This window comes from Crinia signifera, chromosome 3, assembly GCF_055691185.1.
Source record: "Crinia signifera chromosome 3, ASM5569118v1, whole genome shotgun sequence".
Classification (NCBI taxonomy): domain Eukaryota; kingdom Metazoa; phylum Chordata; class Amphibia; order Anura; family Myobatrachidae; genus Crinia; species Crinia signifera.
Genome location: NC_139219.1, coordinates 312542807 through 312568286, shown reverse-complemented (window position 1 = coordinate 312568286; position 25480 = coordinate 312542807). Strand labels below are relative to the sequence as shown.

The 25480-nt window shown below is 47.2% G+C and overlaps 1 protein-coding gene across 4 annotated transcripts in view; it reads left to right on the top strand.

The window, feature by feature from the left end:
* The window catches only part of ITSN2 (intersectin 2), a 164756-nt gene that overhangs the window by 29532 nt on the left and 109744 nt on the right, over positions 1 to 25480 (top strand). For all 4 annotated transcript variants that reach the window (XM_083178639.1, XM_083178637.1, XM_083178638.1 and 1 more), the window contains exon 3: positions 21913 to 22005. In XM_083178639.1, coding sequence (XP_083034765.1) covers positions 21913 to 22005 — 93 coding nt within the window. The remainder of the gene's footprint in view (positions 1 to 21912; positions 22006 to 25480) is intronic.

Sequence of the window (25480 nt, the reverse complement as noted above, 5' to 3'; positions counted from 1 at the left end):
AATGTGACTAAAAATTGATTCCCCCAATTCTTTTGTTTTCATAAATATCCTATATGTGGCCCTAGTGTGCACGTTGACCAAACCACAGGCTTCATAATAGAAGGAGCACCTACTTGATTTTGGAGCCTCTTTTTTATGAGATTATTTTTTAGGCACCATGTAGGTTTCTAGGCACCATAAGATGCTAAAATTTAGGAACCCCCCCACAAGTGACCCCATTTTGCAAACTACACCCCTCAGGGAATTCATCTAGGGGTATAGTGTACATTTCAAACCCCCAGGGGTTTCACCAATTGTGGTACAACTGGGCAGTGAAAATGAAAAATTAAATTTTTTACACAAAAATGCAGTTCTGGCTCAAAATTTTTCATTTTCCGAAGGTATGAAGGAGAAAAAGCACCCCAAAATCTGTGCCCCAATTTCTCCCGAGTACAGCAATGCCTCACATGTGACCAAAAAATACCATTTGGGTGCATGGCAGGACTCAGAAAGGAAGGAGTGATTTTTGGATTTTGCAGCTCAGATTCTGGTGGAATGTTGGTGGGTGCTATGTCGCATTAGCAAGACCCCCCAAGCACCAATACAGTGGAACCCCCCCACAAGTGACCCCATTTTGCAAACTACACCCCTCAGGGAATTCATCTAGGGGTATAGTGTACATTTCAAACCCCCAGGGGTTTCACCAATTTTGATACAACTGGGCAGTGAAAATGAAAAATTACATTTTTTTACACAAAAATGCAGTTCTGGCTCAAAATTTTTCATTTTCAGAAGGTATGAAGGAGAAAAAGCACCCCAAAATCTGTGCCCCAATTTCTCCCGAGTACGGCAATGCCTCACATGTGACCGAAAAATACCATTTGGGTGCATGGCAGGACTCAGAAGGGAAGGAGTGATTTTTGGATTTTGCAGCTCAGATTCTGGTGGAATTTTGGTGGGTGCTATGTCGCATTAGCAAGACCCCCCAAGCACCAATACAGTGGAACCCCCCCACAAGTGACCCCATTTTGCAAACTACACCCCTCAGGGAATTCATCTAGGGGTATAGTGTACATTTCAAACCCCCAGGGGTTTCACCAATTTTGATACAACTGGGCTGTGCAAATGCAAAATTACATTTTTTACACAAAAATGCAGTTCTGGCTTAAAATTTTTCATTTTCACAAGGAATGAAGGAGACAAAGCACCCCAAAATCTGTGCCCCAATTTCTCCCGAGTACGGCAATGCCTCACATGTGACCAAAAAATACCATTTGGGTGCATGGCAGGACTCAGAAGGGAAGGAGTGATTTTTGGATTTTGCAGCTCAGATTCTGGTGGAATTTTGGTGGGTGCTATGTCGCATTAGCAAGACCCCCCCAAGCACCAATACAGTGGAACCCCCCCACAAGTGACCCCATTTTGCAAACTACACCCCTCAGGGAATTCATCTAGGGGTATAGTGTACATTTCAAACCCCCAGGGGTTTCACCAATTTTGATACAACTGGGCAGTGAAAATGAAAAATTACATTTTTTTACACAAAAATGCAGTTCTGGCTCAAAATTTTTCATTTTCAGAAGGTATGAAGGAGAAAAAGCACCCCAAAATCTGTGCCACAGTTTCTCCCGAGTACGGCAATGCCTCACATGTGACCAAAAAATACCATTTGGGTGCATGGCAGGACTCAGAAGGGAAGGAGTGATTTTTGGATTTTGCAGCTCAGATTCTGGTGGAATTTTGGTGGGTGCTATGTCGCATTAGCAAGACCCCCCAAGCACCAATACAGTGGAACCCCCCCACAAGTGACCCCATTTTGCAAACTACACCCCTCAGGGAATTCATCTAGGGGTATAGTGTACATTTCAAACCCCCAGGGGTTTCACCAATTTTGATACAACTGGGCAGTGAAAATGAAAAATTACATTTTTTTACACAAAAATGCAGTTCTGGCTCAAAATTTTTCATTTTCAGAAGGTATGAAGGAGAAAAAGCACCCCAAAATCTGTGCCCCAATTTCTCCCGAGTACGGCAATGCCTCACATGTGACCAAAAAATACCATTTGGGTGCATGGCAGGACTCAGAAGGGAAGGAGTGATTTTTGGATTTTGCAGCTCAGATTCTGGTGGAATTTTGGTGGGTGCTATGTCGCATTAGCAAGACCCCCCAAGCACCAATACAGTGGAACCCCCCCACAAGTGACACCATTTTGCAAACTACACCCCTCAGGGAATTCATCTAGGGGTATAGTGTACATTTCAAACCCCCAGGGGTTTCACCAATTGTGGTACAACTGGGCAGTGAAAATGAAAAATTACATTTTTTTACACAAAAATGCAGTTCTGGCTCAAAATTTTTCATTTTCAGAAGGTATGAAGGAGAAAAAGCACCCCAAAATCTGTGCCCCAATTTCTCCCGAGTATGGCAATGCCTCATATGTGACCAAAAAATACCAGTTGGGTGCATGGCAGGACTCAGAAGGGAAGGAGTGATTTTTGGATTTTGCAGCTCAGATTCTGGTGGAATGTTGGTGGGTGCTATGTGGCATTAGCAAGACCCCCCAAGCACCAATACAGTGGAACCCCCCCACAAGTGACCCCATTTTGCAAACTACACCCCTCAGGGAATTCATCTAGGGGTATAGTGTACATTTCAAACCCCCAGGGGTTTCACCAATTTTGATACAACTGGGCAGTGAAAATGAAAAATTACATTTTTTTACACAAAAATGCAGTTCTGGCTCAATTTTTCATTTTCAGAAGGTATGAAGGAGAAAAAGCACCCCAAAATCTGTGCCCCAATTTCTCCCGAGTACGGCAATGCCTCACATGTGACCAAAAAATACCATTTGGGTGCATGGCAGGACTCAGAAGGGAAGGAGTGATTTTTGGATTTTGCAGCTCAGATTCTGGTGGAATTTTGGTGGGTGCTATGTCGCATTAGCAAGACCCCCCAAGCACCAATACAGTGGAACCCCCCAACAAGTGACCCCATTTTGTAAACTACACCCCTCAGGGAATTCATCTAGGGGTATAGTGTACATTTCAAACCCCCAGGGGTTTCACCAATTTTGATACAACTGGGCAGTGAAAATGAAAAATTACATTTTTTTACACAAAAATGCAGTTCTGGCTCAAAATTTTTCATTTTCAGAAGGTATGAAGGAGAAAAAGCACCCCAAAATCTGTGCCCCAATTTCTCCCGAGTACGGCAATGCCTCACATGTGACCAAAAAATACCATTTGGGTGCATGGCAGGACTCAGAAGGGAAGGAGTGATTTTTGGATTTTGCAGCTCAGATTCTGGTGGAATTTTGGTGGGTGCTATGTCGCATTAGCAAGACCCCCCAAGCACCAATACAGTGGAACCCCCCCACAAGTGACCCCATTTTGCAAACTACACCCCTCAGGGAATTCATCTAGGGGTATAGTGTACATTTCAAACCCCCAGGGGTTTCACCAATTGTGGTACAACTGGGCAGTGAAAATGAAAAATTACATTTTTTTTTTACACAAAAATGCAGTTCTGGCTCAAAATTTTTCATTTTCAGAAGGTATAAAGGAGAAAAAGCACCCCAAAATCTGTGCCCCAATTTCTCCCGAGTACGGCAATGCCTCATATGTGACCAAAAAATACCAGTTGGGTGCATGGCAGGACTCAGAAGGGAAGGAGTGATTTTTGGATTTTGCAGCTCAGATTCTGGTGGAATGTTGGTGGGTGCTATGTGGCATTAGCAAGACCCCCGAAGCACGGTGAAATGATGAACCTAATAATCCATAGATGTGTGGTATATTTTAAAACACTCCTTTATACATAGGCCGGGTTTGTCGGGGCAAGTTTCACAGTGGAAAATAGTTTCCTTTCTTATTCCCTTTTTATAGCAAACTTTGCACCTTTTTTGTGTCCTGCCCTTTCTTGCAGTGGAGGGGATTTCGTTCGGAAAATGCTGCCCTGGTACAATACGGGGGCCAGTACTAGAAGTACTGGGGCCCTCTGCCTGCTGGTTCCCAAATATTAGGCCCTTTATGACTTCCTCTTGAAAGTGCATAAATGTCCCCCTCTGGCCGGTAGAACGGAATAGCACGTAAGCGTTATACAGTGCCATCTGGATGATATACACGGCCAGCTTCTTGTACCAGATTTTTGTTTTCCGCAGGGCACTGTACGGCTTAAAGATCCACTCCGCCCATGTACCTATTGTAATCCAGGATACAATTAGGTTTTGAGGTGTGGGTACTGGTACCTCGTACAGGGACGGAGGTGGTACTGTCTCCGTGAATTGTTGTCAGTATAAGGACATCCCTCTTGTCCTTATATTTGACCAACAACATATTTTCGGTGCATATTCCCCTGCTTTCACCCCTTCTCATTACTTGGGCAATGTGCGTTTTTGGGAGGCCTCTTTGGTTCTTGCGCACAGTACCGCAAGCTGCTGTACCTCTTGAACCAAGGGCCTTAAACAGGGGGATGCTAGTGTAAAAGTTATCCACATAGAGGTGATAACCTTTATCCAGGAAGGGGTGCACTAAATCCCAGACAATTTTTCCACTAACACCTACGAGGGAGGGGGGGCATTCTGGCGGTTCAATTCTTGAATCCTTCCATTCATATACCCTAAACCTGTGAGTGTACCCTGAGGTGCTTTCACACAGCTTATACATTTTTATGCCATACCTTGCCCTCTTACTGGGAAGGTACTGGCGGAATTTAACCCTTCCTTTAAAATGTATAAGGGACTCGTCTATGCAAATGAATTTATCTGGGATGTACATCTCTTCAAATTTGGCACTGAAATGATCAATGACCGGCCTGACTTTGAATAGCCGGTCAAAGGTGGGATCATCTCTGGGTGGGCACTGTGCATTATCGTTGTAATGCAAAAATTTAAGGATCGTCTCAAATCGAGCCCGGGGCATGGCCATACGGTAAAATGGGGTGCTGTACAGAACATCTGTACTCCAATATTGCCTAATTTCTGGCTTTTTTACTATGCCCATATGAAACACCAGACCCCAAAACGTCATCATCTCTACTGCATCTACAGGGGTCCACCTAGCAAATGATGACGTGGGGTTTTGAGCAATAAACTGCTGGGCATATAAATTAGTTTGGTCCACCATTAAATTTATAAAATCATCAGAGAAAAATAATTTGAAAAAGTCAATTTCTCTGAGACCTGTGGAATCAAATTGGATTCCTGGCATGGCCAAAAACTCAGGAACCTGGGGCTCAAAATTGTCTGGTGGTGGGGTCCATACGAGATCAATTATTGGGGGGGGGTCTCAGCTGCTCTACGGGGGCGTCTTTGAGGGGGTCCCTCATCACCAGAGGAGGAAGAGGAGCTTAAGACGAATCCTTCAAATTCCCCGCTTGCATCACTGGCTGTGTCAGAGTCAGAGGCAAGCATGGCATATACCTCCTCCGCTGAATACATTCTTCTGGATGACTGGGATGACATTTGGGATGACATTTGGGATGCCATTTTTATTTTTGTGTTACTGGTAGTGAAATGTTTCAACACGTGTATAGTGTAGGGGGGGGTACAAACTTTATTTCAACCCGGGGGGTATGTAGTGTGTAGTGTGTATGTAGTGCAGAAAAAAAAAAAATACTTTATACAAAAAAAAAAAATACTTTATACAAAAAAAAAAAATTTAAGGGGTTAAAAAAAAAAAAAAATGAAGGGGTTAAAAAAAAAATTGAAGGGGTTAAAAAAAAAAAAAAAAGGTCCTGCGCCAAAAATTGAGCACAGATGTTGGTCAGTAACGTCCGTCACTGAACAGCGCTCAAAGGCAACAGGAATTTGATCCAAAAAAAAAAAAAATAGATCAACCCTGTGCCGAAAAAGCTGATCAGTGATGTACGTCACTGATCAGCGCACAGTGGCCACAGGACACCCACAAAATCACAGTGTGTGTAAAAAAAAAATTAAAAAAGACCCCACAGCACCCACAAAAAAAAAAAAGGTGATCAGTGATGCGACACTGATTACCAGTGAGGGGCAGCAGGTGCACAACCTTTGGTGCAACTGACAGTGCAACTGGCAGCAACTGACAGGTATGTATAAAAAAAAAAACCTCTGCACCCCCAAAAAGTTGCTGATCAGCACAAAAGGCGGGGGCAGCAGACACAAAATTTAGCACTCTCTATCACTCTCTGTCACTATCTCTCTCTATCTCTCTATCTCTCACTATCTATCACTCTATGACACTGCAGCAGCAGCACTGACAGTTATATATATGAAAAATAACCCCTGCACCCCCAAAAAGTTGCTGGGGGTGCACAAAAGGGGGGCAGCAGACACAAAATATAGCAGTCTCTATCACTCTCTGTCACTATCTCTCTCTATCTCTCTATCTCTCTATCTCTCACTATCTATCACTCTATGACACTGCAGCAGCAGCACTGACAGGTATATATATATATATATAAAAAAAAACCTGCGCCCCCAAAAAGTTGCTGATCAGTTAATTTATACTGATCAGCACAAAAGGGGGGGCAGCAGTCAGTTATATAAAAAATATATAACACAATCTGTCACTATCTCTCTATCTCTCTCTATCTCTCTCTATCTCTCTCTATCTCTCTCTATCTCTCTCTATCTCTCTCTATCTCTCTCTATCTCTCTATCTATAACTCTATTACACTGCAGCAGCACAAAATATAGCAGTCTCTGTCACTAGGCCTCTCTATCTCTCTCTATCTCTCTCTCTCTATCTCTCTATCTAATAACTCGCAGCAGCACAACACAGCACAACACAGCACAGGATGTCACAAGAAGAAGCAAGATCCAGGCAGTGATCAGGTAAGTATTTAGCAAGGTTCTGGTCAGTATATGGCGGCAGCTGGGCACGGTGACCGCACTGCACGCTATTCCAGACCGGAATGGCGTCTGCAGTGCAGTCACCGTTAGTTTAAACCCCCCTCCATGGCTGTGATTGGTCCGTCGGTCCGACGAACCAATCACGGCCTTTGGGGGCGGGCGGGGTGAGGTGGGGTGACACCAGTGTCACCCTTACACCCCGCGGTGATTGGTGCTGTACTTTACAGCACCAATCACCTCCGATCCCGTGTCACCGGCGAACGTTATTCGCCGGTGACACAGAAAACGCTGTGAATGGCTGTTCACACTGAACAGCCAATCACAGCGATCGCCGACGGGGGGGCGGCATCGCAGCCCCCCCTGGGCATGCAGGGACATGTCTGCTGTCAGGGACAGCAGACATCGTCCCTCTGTCACTGCGTCTCTAGACGCAGTGACAGTTTGAAGTCATGACGTATATATACGTCATGTGTCGGGAAGTACTTCCCGGCCATGACGTATATATACGTCAAATGTCGGGAAGGGGTTAATTATATCGGTTTGGGGTGTACACTGCGCTCGCTTAGAGTGGCTAATGTTTTGGGCGCTGCTTAGCCTCAGGGGTTACCCGCTTCCCCTATGGGTCATAAATGGAAACAAAGATGGGTTGGGCTGAAGCGCTGCCTCCAAGTGTAATGGTGTAATAATGAGGAGAGGTGATTTGTAAGATAAATAGATGCTTTTATTTGAGAAATGTGCAAATATCACTGTAAAATATGGCATGCGTGATGGGAAAAGGCTATTTCCAGTCGTAACTGGAATGTCTTTTCTCCAAGGTAAATACCCGTCCGTCTGTCACTGTTTAAGAGCCCCGAGGGGAATGAGGGCGTCAACGGACCCCTTTAAACCATAAGCCCAACTGGGCTTATGTCTCTTTAGGCAGTCAAGTAGTGACAGTTTTCTGGGTCAAGGTGGTACAGTCTGGCACAAATGTGCTTAAGTTCGCAGAAGTGTGGTATATCTTGCACCAAGTGCTTAAGGTATGCAGGAGTGTAAGGTACGTATTGGGATTCAGCGAGGTGCGGCGTCCCGCTTGCTCGCTTCTTACCCTGTGTGTCCTGTGGCCGGAATATCCTTCCGTGCTCCTGCTGAGTTGGGCTCTACCCCTCTGTGTGCGCAGCCGCGCTAGATGGGGGAGCCTGTCCGTGGGTCTGGGGTGACGCTGCAGCCGCAGCGCTCGGGTCCCCGTTGGTTGGTGTGTGCCTGCCCGGTTTCACTGGCGTCGGTCTGGACGCGACTTCCGGGTCTCAGATCTCGCGAGATCAGCGTTGATCCCCGGAGTGACGTCAGACGATACCGGTGCGCTCGACTCGCGCCGGAGGAGACTTCGCCGTTGTTCTTGGTCTGCAGGGGATGTTTCTTGATGTGAGGTGCTGAATGCCTTGTGTCCAAATGTGTACAAATCACCTCTCCTCATTATTACACCATTACACTTGGAGGCAGCGCTTCAGCCCAACCCATCTTTGTTTCCATTAGTGAAATAATTAGCTCCACCTGTGGATCTTTTAAAATGTGTTGGTGAGTAATGAGTGCACCTGTTGGGTGATGACCGAGTTTGCGAACCACTGAGCTACATCAATAGCTGTTAATTGCATCCTGTGGTTTTAAATTCCCCAGGAGGAGGCGCACCTGTTATTTACACCATTATGAGTCTGATTCGCTCTCGTTAGAATAGTTTTTTTTTTATTGTTTCCTAATAAGAATTGGTAATTTAAAGTATAAATTAAACAATATTTTGTTGTTATTGTTAAAACGAAGATTCAAATGGGTTTTGTTATGTCAGAATTTAGAAAATACCAAATCTCTTGGATATCTTTTCTTTTTCCAGGCTTTTATGTAAAAGTGACCAATTGAGAGTTATCGTAATGAAAAGTAACAAGTGTTGTTGATGTAAATCATTAGCATTTCGGTTATGTTTGAAGTCTTATTTATGTTTCAGCGATGTTTGTGTGTACAGGCTTATGTGGTGTTCGTTGATGCCAGGTTTGCAACTATCATCCGAGCTGCTGGTCGCTGCAGCCCACGTTTAATATCGGCCATAAAATGTTGTATTACTGTAGTGTGGAATTATTATTGTTCTTAAACTTTATTTATTTGGCGCTGCAAGGGAGCCACAGAGCCAAGTTACAGAGAACATACACGAGTAAGGAAAACAGGAATCAGAGCAATTGAATACAATAGAACAGTGGTTCCCAACCTGGGGTACGCTGCAGACCGGTTGAGGGTTCATGAAAAGAATATTGGTAATGGAGGAAGAAGTCTCCCACCGCCATGGAGATGAACCACGTTGTTCCGCTTCTAGTTCTGTCTGCAGTGCCATCAGCGTCTCCTTGTGCCCGACCAGCAATCCACTGGGAGCTGCCGGCGCTGCCCTCAAACACCAGGGATCATCTGGTCAACGCTGATACGGGTGGAGGAAGCAGCGGCATTAATACTACAGGCGTTAGCGGGAATCCTGGAGACAGCACACCACCAGCGGCCAAACACAGGGGGACCGATTCCTGAAAGCACACTACTCCTCCGCAACTCCCTAATATAAGGACACACGTAACGCCCACTTCCACTCCACTCGAAAGTACTGTGGATATTTCAAATTCAGAGGAGGGGTACTCATGAATGAAAAGCCTAATTAAGGGTATGTGAGAGAAAAATTTGGTTGGGAACCGCTGGTTTAAGGAATTGTTAAGTATGGAAAATCTATTTTTGCACTGTGTAGAGAAATGCTAATGCACATATACACTGTATGCAGCTACCAAACTACTGGGTAAGGAACGTGTATGTTCCTTACTATCAGATAAAGCCAGTCTGCCTCAGCATTGGTTGCTGACAATTTAATTCCGCCTACTTGCTGTTGATTATATAGTCACGCCCGGCTGCATAGCTCTGCCACTTCATTCCTGTGCATTGGCTTTGTGCCCGCGTTGGTTTATTTAGAGAGATTTGCAGTATGTGTTTGTATCGTACACGGAGCACTTGTCTGGCAGGAGAACATGACAGTGAGCTAAATGGGGGCAGAGTCCTGATATCTGTGTTCAGTGCAGTTCATTTGTTCAGTGCAATTGAATAAAGAGTCTCAGTGGAACCTGAATTATTCTGTTCTACTTAAAGTACTACCTTTATGTTCTGCTGACCGTTTCTGCTTTGTTACATGTGTACAAGGGCATTATAGTTCTTAGCGAATGTAGGGATGTGGTCTCTACGCTGATCAGATTAGGGATGTATGGCTGCTGAACATATGTTGAATTTTAAAATGTATTCCACTGTAAAGGCCCAGGGTACAGGTGAGGCAGGACATGCTGTAATATCTGGTATACAGGAGATGCAGGACACTGTAAGGTCCGGGGTATAGGTGAGGCAGGACAGGCTGTGATATCTGGTATACAGGAGTAGCAGGACACTGTAAGGTCCGGGGTACAGGTGAGGCAGGACATGCTGTGATATCTGGTATACAGGAGAAGCAGGACACTGTAAGGTTCGGAGTACAGGTGAGGCAGGACATGCTGTAATATCTGGTATACAGGAGATGCAGGACACTGTAAGGTCCGGGGTATAGGTGAGGCAGGACAGGCTGTGATATCTGGTATACAGGAGAAGCAGGACACTGTAAGGCCCGGGGTACAGGTGAGGCAGGACATGCTGTGATATCTGGTATACAGGAGAAGCAGGACACTGTAAGGTTCGGAGTACAGGTGAGGCAGGACATGCTGTGATATCTGGTATACAGGAGAAGCAGGACACTGTAAGGCCCGGGGTACAGGTGAGGCAGGACATGCTGTAATATCTGGTATACAGGAGAAGCAGGACACTGTAAGGCCCGGGGTACAGGTGAGGCAGGACATGCTGTAATATCTGGCATACAGGAGAAGCAGGACACTGTAAGGCCCGGGGTACAGGTGAGGCAGGACATGCTGTGATATCTGGTATACAGGAGAAGCAGGACACTGTAAGGCCCGGGGTACAGGTGAGGCAGGACATGCTGTAATATCTGGCATACAGGAGAAGCAGGACACTGTACGGCCCGGGGTACAGGTGAGGCAGGACAGGCTGTAATATCTGGCATACAGGAGAAGCAGGACACTGTAAGGCCCGGGTTACAGGTGAGGCAGGACATGCTGTGATATCTGGTATACAGGAGAAGCAGGACACTGTAAGGCCTGGGGTACAGGTTAGGCAGGACATGCTGTAATATCTGGTATACAGGAGAAGGAGGACACTGTAAGGCCCGGGGTACAGGTGAGGCAGGACATGCTGTAATATCTGGTATACAGGAGAAGCAGGACACTGTAAGGCCCGGGGTACAGGTGAGGCAGGACATGCTGTAATATCTGGTATACAGGAGAAGCAGGACACTGTAAGGCCCGGGGTACAGGTGAGGCAGGACATGCTGTGATATCTGGTATACAGGAGAAGCAGGACACTGTAAGGCCCGGGGTACAGGTGAGGCAGGACATGCTGTAATATCTGGCATACAGGAGAAGCAGGACACTGTACGGCCCGGGGTACAGGTGAGGCAGGACAGGCTGTAATATCTGGCATACAGGAGAAGCAGGACACTGTAAGGCCCGGGTTACAGGTGAGGCAGGACATGCTGTGATATCTGGTATACAGGAGAAGCAGGACACTGTAAGGCCTGGGGTACAGGTTAGGCAGGACATGCTGTGATATCTGGTATACAGGAGAAGCAGGACACTGTAAGGCCCGGGGTACAGGTGAGGCAGGACAGGCTGTGATATCTGGTATACAGGAGAAGCAGGACACTGTAAGGTCCGGAGTACAGGTGAGGCAGGACATGCTGTAATATCTGCTATTCAGGAGAAGCAGGACGCTGTAAGTCCCGGGGTACAGGTGAGGCAGGACATGCTGTAATATCTGGCATACAGGAGAAGCAGGACACTGTAAGGTTCGGGGTACAGGTGAGGCAGGACATGCTGTAATATCTGGTATACAGGAGAAGCAGGACACTGTAAGGTTCGGGGTACAGGTGAGGCAGGACAGGCTGTAATATCTGGTATACAGGAGCAGGACACTGTAAGGCCCGGGGTCAGGTGAGGCAGGACATGCTGTGATATCTGGTATACAGGAGAAGGAGGACACTGTACGGCCCGGGGTACAGGTGAGGCAGAACATGCTGTAATATTTGGTATACAGGAGAAGCAGGACACTGTAAGGTTCGGGGTACAGGTGAGGCATGACATGCTGTAATATCGGGTATACAGGAGAAGCAGGACACTGTAAGGCCCGGGGTACAGGTGAGGCATGACATGCTGTAATATCGGGTATACAGGAGAAGCAGGACACTGTAAGGGCCCGGGGTACAGGTGAGGCAGGACATGCTGTGATATCTGGTATACAGGAGAAGCAGGACACTGTACGGCATGGGGTACTGGTGAGCCAGGACATGCTGTAATATCTGGTATACAGGAGAAGCAGGCCACTGTACGGCCCGGGGTACAGGTGAGGCAGGACATGCTGTAATATCTGGTATACAGGAGAAGCAGGACACTAATGCCCGGGGTACAGGTGAGGCAGGACATGCTGTAATATCTGGTATACAGGAGAAGCAGGACACTGTAAGGCCCGGGGTACATGTGAGGCAGGACAGGCTGTAATATCTGGTATACAGGAGAAGCAGGACACTGTACGGCCCGGGGTACAGTTGAGGCAGGACAGGCTGTAATATCTGGTATACAGGAGAAGCAGGACACTGTACGGCCCGGGGTACAGGTGAGGCAGGACATGATGTAATATCTGGTATACAGGAGTAGCAGGACACTGTAAGGCCCAGGGTACAGGTGAGGCAGGACAGGCTGTGATATCTGGTATACAGGAGAAGCAGGACACTGTAAGGCCCGGGGTACAGGTGAGGCAGGACATGCTGTGATATCTGGTATACAGGAGAAGCAGGACACTGTAAGGCCCGGGGTACAGGTGAGGCAGGACATGCTGTGATATCTGGTATACAGGAGAAGCAGGACACTGTAAGGCCCGGGGTACAGGTGAGGCAGGACATGCTGTGATATCTGGTATACAGGAGAAGCAGGACACTGTAAGGCCCGGGGTACAGGTGAGGCAGGACATGCTGTGATATCTGGTATACAGGAGAAGCAGGACACTGTAAGGCCCGGGGTACAGGTGAGGCAGGACATGCTGTAATATCTGGTATACAGGAGATGCAGGACACTGTAAGGCCCGGGGTACAGGTGAGGCAGGACAGGCTGTAATATCTGGCATACAGGAGAAGCAAGACCCTGTAAGGCCCGGGGTACAGGTGAGGCAGGACATGCTGTAATATCTGGCATACAGGAGAAGCAGGACACTGTAAGGCCCGGGGTACAGGTGAGGCAGGACAGGCTGTAATATCTGGCATACAGGAGAAGCAGGACACTGTAAGGCCCGGGGTACAGGTGAGGCAGGACATGATGTAATATCTGGTATACAGGATTAGCAGGACACTGTAAGGCCCGGGGTACAGGTGAGGCAGGACAGGCTGTAATATCTGGTATATAGGAGAAGCAGGACACTGTACGGCTCGGGGTACAGGTGAGACAGGACATGCTGTAATATCTGGTATACAGGAGAAGCAGGACACTGTATGGCCCGGGGTACAGGTGAGGCAGGACATGATGTAATATCTGGTATACAGGAGAAGCAGGACACTGTAAGGCCCGGGGTACAGGTGACGCAGGACATGCTGTAATATCTGGTATACAGGAGAAGCAGGACACTGTAAGGCCCGGGGTACAGGTGAGGCAGGACATGCTGTAATATCTGGTATACAGGAGAAGCAGGACCCTGTAAGGCCCGGGGTACAGGTGAGGCAGGACATGCTGTAATATCTGGCATACAGGAGAAGCAGGACACTGTACGGCCCGGGGTACAGGTGAGGCATGACATGCTGTAATATCGGGTATACAGGAGAAGCAGGACACTGTAAGGGCCCGGGGTACAGGTGAGGCAGGACATGCTGTGATATCTGGTATACAGGAGAAGCAGGACACTGTAAGGCCCGGGGTACAGGTGAGGCAGGACAGGCTGTGATATCTGGTATACAGGAGAAGCAGGACACTGTACGGCATGGGGTACTGGTGAGCCAGGACATGCTGTAATATCTGGTATACAGGAGAAGCAGGACACTGTAAGGGCCCGGGGTACAGGTGAGGCAGGACATGCTGTAATATCTGGTATACAGGAGAAGCAGGACACTGTAAGGGTCCGGGGTACAGGTGAGGCAGGACATGCTGTAATATCTGGTATACAGGAGAAGCAGGACACTGTAAGGCCCGGGGTACAGGTGAGGCAGGACAGGCTGTAATATCTGGTATACAGGAGAAGCAGGACACTGTACGGCCCGGGGTACAGGTGAGGCAGGACATTCTGTAATATCTGGTATACAGGAGAAGCAGGACACTGTAAGGCCCGGGGTACAGGTGAGGCAGGACAGGCTGTAATATCTGGTATACAGGAGAAGCAGGACACTGTAAGGCCCGGGGTACAGGTGACGCAGGACATGCTGTAATATCTGGTATACAGGAGAAGCAGGACACTGTAAGGCCCGGGGTACAGGTGAGGCAGGACATGCTGTAATATCTGGTATACAGGAGAAGCAGGACACTGTAAGGCCCGGGGTACAGGTGAGGCAGGACATTCTGTAATATCTGGTATACAGGAGATGCAGGACACTGTAAGGCCCGGGGTACAGGTGAGGCAGGACATGCTGTAATATCTGGTATACAGGAGATGCAGGACACTGTAAGGCCCGGGGTACAGTGGCGTAACAATAGCACCGCAGCCCCCGCGGTCACGGGGAGGCGCAGTGTAAGTGCGGGCGCCGGGTGGCTGCGGTGCTATTGTAATGCCTGCCTGCTCCCCCGCCTCCCCCATATGCACCGCAGCTTTACCTGTCAGCGCTGCGGTGGTCCCGGCTCCCGTCCTGGCTTCATTCTGAGCCTATGGAGACGGACCATTATAAAATGTCCGCCCCCATACAGCGTCAGTTCTCTGAAACTGTCTGCTGTATGGGGGCAGACATTTTGTGAGGGTCCGTTCTTCATATCAGAATGAAGCCAGGACGGGAGCCGGGACCACCGCAGCGCTGACAGGCATCCCAGCTCCCACCCGCACCGATGACAGCCCGGCTCCCACCCGCTGCCCGCATCGCTGACAGCCGGACTCCTATGTATGTAAGTATGGCTGGTGGGCGGGCAGCGGGGGGGGGGGGCGCAAAGAAACTTTTGGCGGGGGGGGCTCAAGATTTGAAGTTACGCCACTGCCGGGGTACATGTGAGGCAGGACAGGCTGTAATATCTGGCATACAGGAGAAGCAGGACACTGTAAGGCCTTGGGTACAGGTGGGTCAGAATATCTGGTCATGTATAGAGTACAGGATGTTTACGTCCGGAATGCAGTTACTGTATGTAATACCCCTTTTACACCAAAATCCCTGGTCGTACCCTGGTCTTTGAACACAGGAGTTTCCAGGGTTGGACCCAGCATCATACCCCATTTACACAGCACTGTGACCCAGGTCGGCGCCATTTACACTGAACCTGGGTCAGCACTGCTTTTCCCTATGGATGACATTAAAATTGTCAATTTTAGGACTGATAAACTGCCAGCCAACCTTCCATCAATGATTTAAAATAAAAATGAAAAGACATGACAAGTTAGCATTGAAAAATGTTGGTTTGTTTATTTTGTAAAATATTTTTTCAAAAAGTTTTATTCAGTTCTCAAGCACACATAGCGGTATAAAAGTGCAGCATCACCCATGTGCTCTCGCCAGCACCTTCCCCTGCAGCAGCAGCAGACCAAATCTCCCATGTGCTCCCCCCAGCCCCCCCCCCCAAAAAAAATAATAATAATAAAATAAATGATACTGCATCCAATTATGATTTCTGTGTGCACTGCCCGTATCCTTCCTGGCTGTTGTCATTTGCCACTGTAGCGCACTGTGGAAAGGCGTCCAGCACTTCTGGTATCCTTTCAGCACTACCCGGATGTCCCAACCTGGGTTGGGATGATTTACACCGCCCATGACCCAGGTTCAACCCTGGTCAGGACCTGGGTAGGAGACCAGTGTTACTGGACATGGGTTGGCCCCTTTTACACCAATGCTGACCTGGGTCCGACCTGGGTTATTTCTTGGTGTAAAAGGGGTAACACATTCTGGAAGGCCTGGAGTACAGGTGAGGCAGGATGTCATGTAAAGTATTAGGTGGCGGTGCTCTATGTTTGGTTTGTTAATCTTTCATTCCAAATATCAGAATGCCATTGTTCTGAAACCCAAAATAGGCTTTTACCGACTCTCTAGGGGGAACAGATTTAATTCTGTGACTACATTTGGGGTCCCAACCCACTGTGTTTGCCTCTCTCTCTGGTGTGTTGTGTTGGAGTAGCAGGAGGATCTATCTTGTGTGCGGTTTTCCTTTCAGCGAGCTCTGTGGTTGAGGGAAGTCGTTCTGTTGGGTCTGAAATGTAGATGCTGCGTACTTCTATTATACACTGTTTTGCAACAATGTTTCAACAGCAAGTGGAAAAAAAGAGGAGGGGTATGTGGGTACTCTTTTCGTAGAAACACTCCAAGCTCTGGCTGGCACAGATCCTCCGCCATCTTGGATGTTCTTTCAGGGAAAGGAGAATGTGCCAGAGGGAGCTTGGGAATGGGAATGACGATTCCTCTACACTAGAGTGGGCTATATTTGTCTGTTTTTGGGTGTGGACATGGACTTTGGTTATTCGTAGTGTTCATTCTTGCACCCGGCACCTTTTTAAAACCTCTGCAGTTCCTCTTCCTGCATGGGGGAGGGGTCGCTTCTCGGAGAGTGTGGTATGTATCTCAGCACCGAGTTACAGACCAGACTGTGCTAGAAGCTCCAAAGGAATGAGTGGCACAACAGGTAGAGAGGAGGAACTGCATAGGATTTGAAAGGTGCAGGGTTTTAGAATAAACACTGTTGTTGTACAGTGGGACCTTTGAGGTAATTCAGCATGCCCTGCTACAATTTTGCTATTTGGTCATGCTAAAACTGTTGCAGGGCATGCTGGGATGTGTAGTTCAACAACAGCTGGAGGGCCAAAGGTTCCCCATACCTGCGCTAGATGGTTATATATTGTAAGCCCCCCCCCCCCCCCCCCCCCCTTTCCTTATCTTCTCGCATATTAATACAAACCAATGTTTCCCAGTAGTCTGTGGAGGGGGTGAGGCGTTGAAAGGTCATGCTGTGGGCATTAGAGTACAGGTAAAAGGGAAAATAACTCAAATATTTGGAATATCTAAAAAGTTTGCTAGCTTCAGATGAATTTACTTTGAACTTGTCCATGCCCAGCTGTATCTCTCTGGGTGCATAGCTTTATCCTTGCAGCTCCCCTGTGTGCTTCTCATCTATGCAAGGGTTATTGGTAATCGGGGCCCTAGTCTGTGGCACAGCTCCGATGTGCTGTCTGCATTGGGCACAGCTAGAGACAGTGTACTAGGGTGCTCTATGGATATAACACGGGGCGCTGGCTTCACAGATCTGTGGGTCTGACATGTGGCACTGGCTGGGCAGAGCTGTCGTTCCGACATGGGATGCTGACTAGGCAGAGCTGTGGTTTCCGATCTGTGGTGCTGGCTGGGCGGAGCTGTGGTTTGGACGCGGGGTGCTGGCTGGGCGGAGCTGCCGCTCTGGTTTTGCTTGTCCAGATAAAACTTGTTGCAATTTTCCATCCAAAAAAGTGGTGATCCCTGGCGTGGAACCCTTTATAGTTTTGCAAGTCCAGATAAATTGCCATTGGAATTTCTGCTGGGAGAGTATTCCTAGTGTTCATTCTAGCACCCGCCATGTTTGAAAACCTGTGCAGTTCCTCTTCCCTGCCTGGGGTGTCGCTGTCTGCTGTAGTGCACCCGGTCTGCTGTGTACTCCAGGTTGGGAACCACTGTTCTAGAGCTCTGAAGACTATAATGCTGTGATTGGCTACAGATTTGTGTCATCTTGTGAACATTCTGTGGCTCTGATTGGTTTATTGCTGTGAACATTCAAAGTTTGACTGCTCTCTCATTCTTCTCTCTGTGATTGTCTGGCGCTGCTCAATTCATCTGCAAAACAGGAGCACAACAAATCCATTTCACTTGGGATTCCCCTGCGGATACTTGTACTATATATAGTATTAAGTTTCAATAAACAATAATGGAAACCTAATAGCATCATTCTTAGGAAACCTAATAGCATCATTCTTAGGAATGCCCTTGAAGATCAGTGACGGTATTCAGCCTATGTAGACAGCTTATTGAACTGAGACTTAGCGCTGCTGTTTATGTAAGAAAATGTCCTAACCTATCATCTGGTAATTCTGTTGGACTATTTTAGGGCAGTTTATTATTCTTAATGGGTTAAATATGACCATGATGCTAATTAATCTAAGAATATGTGGACTATTTTTGAATAACTTACTAGAAGACATTGCGGTACTTGTGGAGTATCACGGCTCCCATCGTATGGCATCGTATGCCATATGTAGTGGCATACGATGCGATGCGATGTTTTACCGATTTTTGAGCATTTTTGCTCAAAAATCGTATGCCATCGCATGGCATCGTATGCCATATGTAGTGGCATACGATGTCATACGATGCGATACGATGTTTTACCGATTTTTGAGCATTTTTGCTCAAAAATCGCATGACATCGTATGCCATATGTAGTGGCATACGATGTCATACGATGCGATACGATGTTTTACCGATTTTTGAGCAAAAATGGTCAAAAATCGGTAAAACATCGGATAACATCGTATGCCATATGTAGTGGCATACGATGTCATACGATGCGATACGATGTTTTACCGATTTTTGAGCAAAAATGGTGAAAAATCGGTAAAACATCGCATGGCATTGTATGCCATCGATGCGATACGATGTTTTACCGATTTTTGAGCCATTTTAGCTCAAAAATCGTATGCGATCGCATCGGATGCCATACGATGGCATCCGATGCGATGCGATGGCACCCGATTTTGCACTGAAATGCATCAGAATGCATTGAAATGTGTATTAAAGTAGTGAAATGCCCCCAAATGCCATTTTTCATAGTGCACCACCCCCACTATCAACGTCAACCCGAAGCGTGGCGAGCGCAGCGAGCCCGCGAGGGGCGGCGGTACGCGTCCTACGACCTTTTCATACCCCCACTATCCACGTCGGCGTGGAGTTGAGAATAAAATAGTGTGGCGAGCGCAGCGAGCCACCGAGCCCGAAGCGTGGCGAGCGCACGCGGATACCTGTAAAGCCCGCGAGGAGACGCGTATAGCTGTGAAGGTATCCGCCTCCCCTCGCGGGGCTCGCTGCGCTCGCCACGCTTCGGGCTCGGTGGCTCGCTGCGCTCGCCACACTATTCTATTCTCAACTCCACGCCGACGTGGATAGTGGGGGTATGAAAAGGTCGTAGGACGCGTACCGCCGCCCCTCGCGGGCTCGCTGCGCTCGCCACGCTTCGGGTTGACGTTGATAGTGGGGGTGGTGCACTATGAAAAATGGCATTTGGGGGCATTTCACTACTTTAGAATAGAATAGAATAGAATCAACTTTATTGGCCATGTATGCTTGCGCACACTAGGAATTTTTTGTGGATTTACAGTGCAGCATCAAGCAGGGATGAAGGGGGGGGGGCAGGGGGAGAAGGCATTACATACATTACAATAAAACATTACATGTGGGGAACACATACCCACCGAGGTGCACAGCGCCTAGGCAGCCATCAGCGGCGCCACTGGTCGACGAAACAGCAAGGTAGGTAACAATACAAGCAGAGACAGTACAGTTATCACACAGGGAACATATTTGGCTGAGCTGCACAGCTCCTAGGCAGCCATCAGCGGCGCCATCTTGATCATGCTGCTCAGAGGCAGCAGTAAAAATATTTATATTTATGTAGCACTTTTCTTCCAAAGCTGGCACACCCTGCCAGCTTGTTGCTGGCGGGGTGTGCAACCAGCGAATGTACAGCATACAGGCTTTGCATACAGTGGGGGCAGAGGTATATGATGATGATCATGGTAAAGAAACAGTAAAACAAAGAGTAATACATAGCTTTCCTAAGAGGCTGAGATAGATGGTATCTTGGGAAAAGCAAAAATAAAACATGGCAGTGTTTCGGTTTATGTCCAAATCCAGTCCAAACTTCATTCCAGTTCTAACTCATTGCTTGCTTTCGATGACTTGCTTCTGATGATGCCAGGCAAGCCTTGGCCAGGCTTCTCCAAATGTCCCATTTTAAAGGAAAGTTTGGGTCAGCTGGTACAGGGGGAGGGGTTGGTGTTTGCACACATTGCTCAGCTTATCTGATTAAAGGTGGGGGATGTTGTAGGCTCCCAGTAACAAAACACATTCCCATTGCAGACTGTTCTTTTAAATGAAAAGCATCAGGTTTTGGAAAATGGCATTCATGTACCTGTACAGAGGAGATGAGAGATGGTTTTAAAACTTCATTCCAGTTCTAACTCATTGCTTGCTTTCGATGACTTGCTTCCGATGATGCCATTCAATGCATTCTGATGCATTTCAGTGCAAAATCGGGTGCCATCGCATCGGATGCCATCGTATGGCATCCGATGCGATCGCATACGATTTTTGAGCTAAAATGGCTCAAAAATCGGTAAAACATCGTATCGCATCGATGGCATACGATGCTTTACCGATTTTTCACCATTTTTGCTCAAAAATCGGTAAAACATCGTATCGCATCATATGACATCGTATGCCACTACATATGGCATACGATGTTATCCGATGTTTTACCGATTTTTCACCATTTTTGCTCAAAAATCGGTAAAACATCGTATCGCATCGTATGACATCGTATGCCACTACATATGGCATACGATGTTATCCGATGTTTTACCGATTTTTGACCATTTTTGCTCAAAAATCGGTAAAACATCGTATCGCATCGTATGACATCGTATGCCACTACATATGGCATACGATGTTATGCGATGGCATACGATTTTTGAGCTAAAATAGTCAAAAATCGGTAAAACATCGCATCGTATCGTATGCCACATGCGATGCGATGCGATTTTTAGCATACGATCTGCATACGATGCAGGTCGTGGGAGCCGTGATACTCCACAAGTACCGACATTGCTATTTCACTAAAGGGGTTCTGGCTTATGCTGATTTTTTTTTTGGAGTGCCGCTCCCCACACCTAGATCTAGCAGTAGGGGATCCCCAATATACAGAGAAGCCTTGATGACCACTTGGGGGCTTAATCGTACCTTTGCTCAAATATATGTAACCAAGATCTCCGAATTCTAATATCCTGTACTATTTAAGTGTGGTTACTAGGGTGGCAAATCCCGGGATTGGGATCGGTGGGATCCGGGGATTCGGCCCCAAAAACACCGGGATTTTGGGAATAGACAGTCAAATGCTGGGCAGCGCCTGAACACTCGCTCAGACGCTGCCCAGCAGTTCCCGATGCCCGGCCTGCGGCTCTGCACAGCGTGATGGTCAGAGGTCACGCTGCGCCCGCTGAACATTCGATCTGCCCATAGCCTTGCTCTCGGACCCTACTCCAGCCGCCCACCCTCGCCAGCGCTGAAGGTCGGAATCTACCTTTAGGGCTGTCGGTAATGGCCACTGGGATTGTATGACCCCCTTAATTGGTACATCAGTCGATTTGATTCAGCCATGTGTGCTTGAGCCAAGGATATACTTAAAACCTGGACTGTTGGGTCTCCTGGCGGAGAGAGGTTTCGAACCACTGATAAACTCCTGTGCGGGGATTCTGTACGGTCACAGAGTAGTTGCCTATGGTTACCTGACTCCTGTGATTTCCTTGCTGTAGGATATAATGTGTCATGAGAGCTTCCTTTTGCAGCACCCAACAGACAGCAGGCACCTTCTGTAGATGCAACTTCCCTTGTAGTGGTTTTCCTAGCAGCTTCCTCTGTATACTTGTGACTAAGCATCTGTGATTGGCTGCTGTAATGCTGGCGACGGCAGCTTTGTACCGAGCTCTGCCTATACAGACGTTTGTGTTACGGACACGGAACCCGAGAACCAGATGTAACCTTCAATTGCTTTGTTTACAGGCGGGCCAAACATGTGGGCGATCACCACGGAGGAGCGGGCCAAGCACGACAAGCAGTTTGCCAGCCTGAATCCCGCAGGTGGCCTGATTACCGGTGAGTGTCAGTTAATGTTTCTGTAGTTCCAGTAATACATTTGGTAATTCGGAGCCTTGTGCTCAATAAACTGTATTTCCTACTATGTACCATGTGGCTAAAAAAACAAAACAAGTTGCCGTTATTTTTGGACTTTGGCCGCAATTTCCCGTATGTACCAAGCAGCGGGTATTGCCAGCTTTTGCCTCCGTTCCAATAGTCACGTGAGGCATGTCGCACATGATCAGAGAAGCTTGCAACTGCTTTGATAACTGCTGAGGTATATATTAAGCTTGTACGGATCACAGGTCCAGGAATATACTGTATAAGCCTCATTGTTCTTTATTTAAAGTGAAAATCATTATCACAAAGGCCATAACCTAACAAACCCCCCCCCCCTCTTCTTCTTCCCCAATTGGCTTATAGGACAGTGATGATTAATACGTCTATTGTTTTCGATGATCTTTACACTAACAAGTGACTCCTTGCTAGTAAACTGAATCCATTCCTAACGGACCCAACAACTTCCCCTTATGACCTGGTTTGCTCTTCCTTCATTCTGCATGCCTGACCCTGATCCTGGTTAAGCACTTGTTGTCACACCCACAATGGCCTGGCCACACCCTTCTGTGTATTGGCTACAACTCGCTCGTGCAGTAAATAGATTAGTGAGCCACACCATGCAGACACTTGCTATTGCTCCGTCATAGTCTCCATCTATAATTTAATATGTTTTTCTTCTTACCCAATAGTCTGTTTATTCATGTAGGGAATAAACAAGAACTAGTTGTGTGCCTGGTTTCAACCAGGCAAAGGATTGCTGGGCGGAACATTTTATCCCTTTTCTTACCCCCTTAGGAGTCGAAAAATTCCTACTTAGTGGCTGACAGCAATTAACTGTCACAGTTTTCACCCAGCTGTTCAAATGTTCAATGTTCCGGTGCACCTGCTTGATTCCAGGTCACCAAGCAGGTGGACGGGAAGAGTTCACCAACTGTCACATTTTCCAGAGCACAATGGTGATGCATTTTAAATGGCAGGCAGGTGGTTTTACCTCATAACTCCAAAACGAAGCAACACATTACAACAGCAATATAATTCTGAAAGGCTAGTAATTTGGTATTTCTGTAACAATGGTATCTTAGATATAAAGGTGCCCATACACTAGTAAGATTTATCATCAGATCTGGCAGGTTGGAACAAAAACATGGTTATGGATGAGTGACAGTTTGTCAGTTTTCCAGCATTTCCAAGCAAATGGTCAACTGTCATTTGCTCTCATCCATAACCATGTTTTTGTTCCAACCAGCCAGATCTGCAAATAAATCTGCATGTGTATGGCCACCTTAAGTTACTCATAAGCGCCGCTTACAAAGTGGGATTCTCAAGTAAATTATTAATCTAATCACCAATGTCCAAATTCCAGGGTAACAGGCTCTTGCATTTATTAGAACTTGGTCCTTCAGTGAGAACAACAACTGCTGGTACCTGAGGTTTGCCTGTAAAAGCTGGTTCTGTAGTTAGGTCTCCCATGCTGTACGCTACGTAATATGTGACATTGCTGAAGGTGGGAAAGGCAACGTGCTGCCAATATTACAGCAATCAGCGTAGATCGTTTGCATATATTGACAGTCCGCTGCCAGGGTGCAGAGCAAAGATTCATTAAATATTAAATGTGCTGCAATCTTCTGGCACAGCCTTCTCTGTACCAACACATCTGTAGAAGCCAGGGTCTTCAAATGACAAATATACCATCATCATCAGCCAGCTTTCCCAGCTGACAGGAGGGGCGATCACAGTGGGCATTGTCCCATACCTGGCCGTTTAGTCTTTGGGAGTGTGGACACATAGGGCCCTAGATCAGCATGGATCGCTAGTCAGCGACTTCATAATTTGATAATCGAACAACTGCGTTTTTGCATCGGCCGCATGGCGCATGCTCAGCCATAATTAGTCAATAGTAATAACAAGGGGGTAAACAAAAAGGGGATAACAAAGGGAACAGGGATTGAGGGAGCAGGGCATACAAAGGTATTGATGATTTAGGATTACAACCAAGAAAAAGAGAAAGGAGGAAAGACAAGCGATGACCGATTTTTCCATAGGATTCAATGTTAAAATGGTCTGAGTCCATTTTAACATGGAATTCAATGGGAAAAAGGGGTCCTTTTTCATACCCCTACTATCCAAGTGGGCATGGAGTTGGATATAAACCTGTGGCGAGCGTAGCGAGCCACCGAGCCTGAAGCGTGGCGAGCCCCGCGAGGGGACACAGAATACCGTCCCCTCGCCACGCTTCGGGCTCGGTGGCTCGCTACGCTCGCCACAGGTTTATATCCAACTCCATGCCCACTTGGATAGTAGGGGTATGAAAAGGACCCCTTTTTCCCATTGAATTCTATGTTAAAATGGACCATTTTAACATTGAATCCTATGGAAAAATCGGGTCCATCGCATCGCATCCGATTTGGTCGCATGCGATGTGCCCGATCCGACCCGATTTCTAAATCGGGCGCCCAGATACTACATAAGTACCGTTTTTTCGTTTTTTCCTGGTTCCAATCATTTCTGTCTGATACACCCCACTTCCTCCTCGTATTGTACACGTGTGACGGGTCACGGTTACATTTCCTCCTTAATAACTGATACGGAGGTCTATTCCTGATGTCACGCACCGGAATGCTATCTTTAACCTTTTCCAGTTGGGAGGTGCTAACATTCCGTCCTCATGTGTTACTGTGTGTGTGCGCTGTAACAGGACGCCGGTCAGCGTTTCTGCCTCTCACTGATGGGGCATTGGGTGATTATAGTTGATGGCTGCATTCTGTGTGGGCTTGGCGTTATCCTTCTCTAAGGTATCGCTGGTTGCTCTGGATTCCTCTCAAAGTAGAAACACTTGGCTTCTAGCTAAATTTGCCCCAGTGTTTCAGTGTGCCTCTGCGCCAGTAGTAAGGAGATAGTGTCATTCCCGCTGCACTGGGTGTGATGATGCCTGAATAAAGTGATTGTAAGATGCAGGGGAATGTCCTGGTGCAATGTCAATATGTGATGATACCAATAGGAACATGTTTTGTCCTAAAATCCATTTATTTTTGTTCGGCTGATTCGGATTTAAAAACCACGGTGATGTTCTAGTAGTCCGGCCGCACACTCCATGTATAAGCTATGGGATCCAATAGTAAGACTGAAACCCAGATAGTGTCAGGTTTCCCATCCCAAAGTTTGTGATGTCACTGGTCAGGCTGGAGGTGTAGTCGGTGTACTGTATATGACGTGTGACGTTTTTGTGTCAATGTCGACATGGACCCTAAATTCACGTATCTACCTTTTTCATGTTAACATTTTGACCCTGTCAATATTTTGATCCTTTTGACCTATTGCGATATGTTTAAAGTCGACATTTTGGGGTAGACCTTTTGACCGTCTATCTAGAGTAGACACTGTAGGTCTATGAACCGGAACCGCATGTGCCCTCGTACTTGCACATTATTGCATT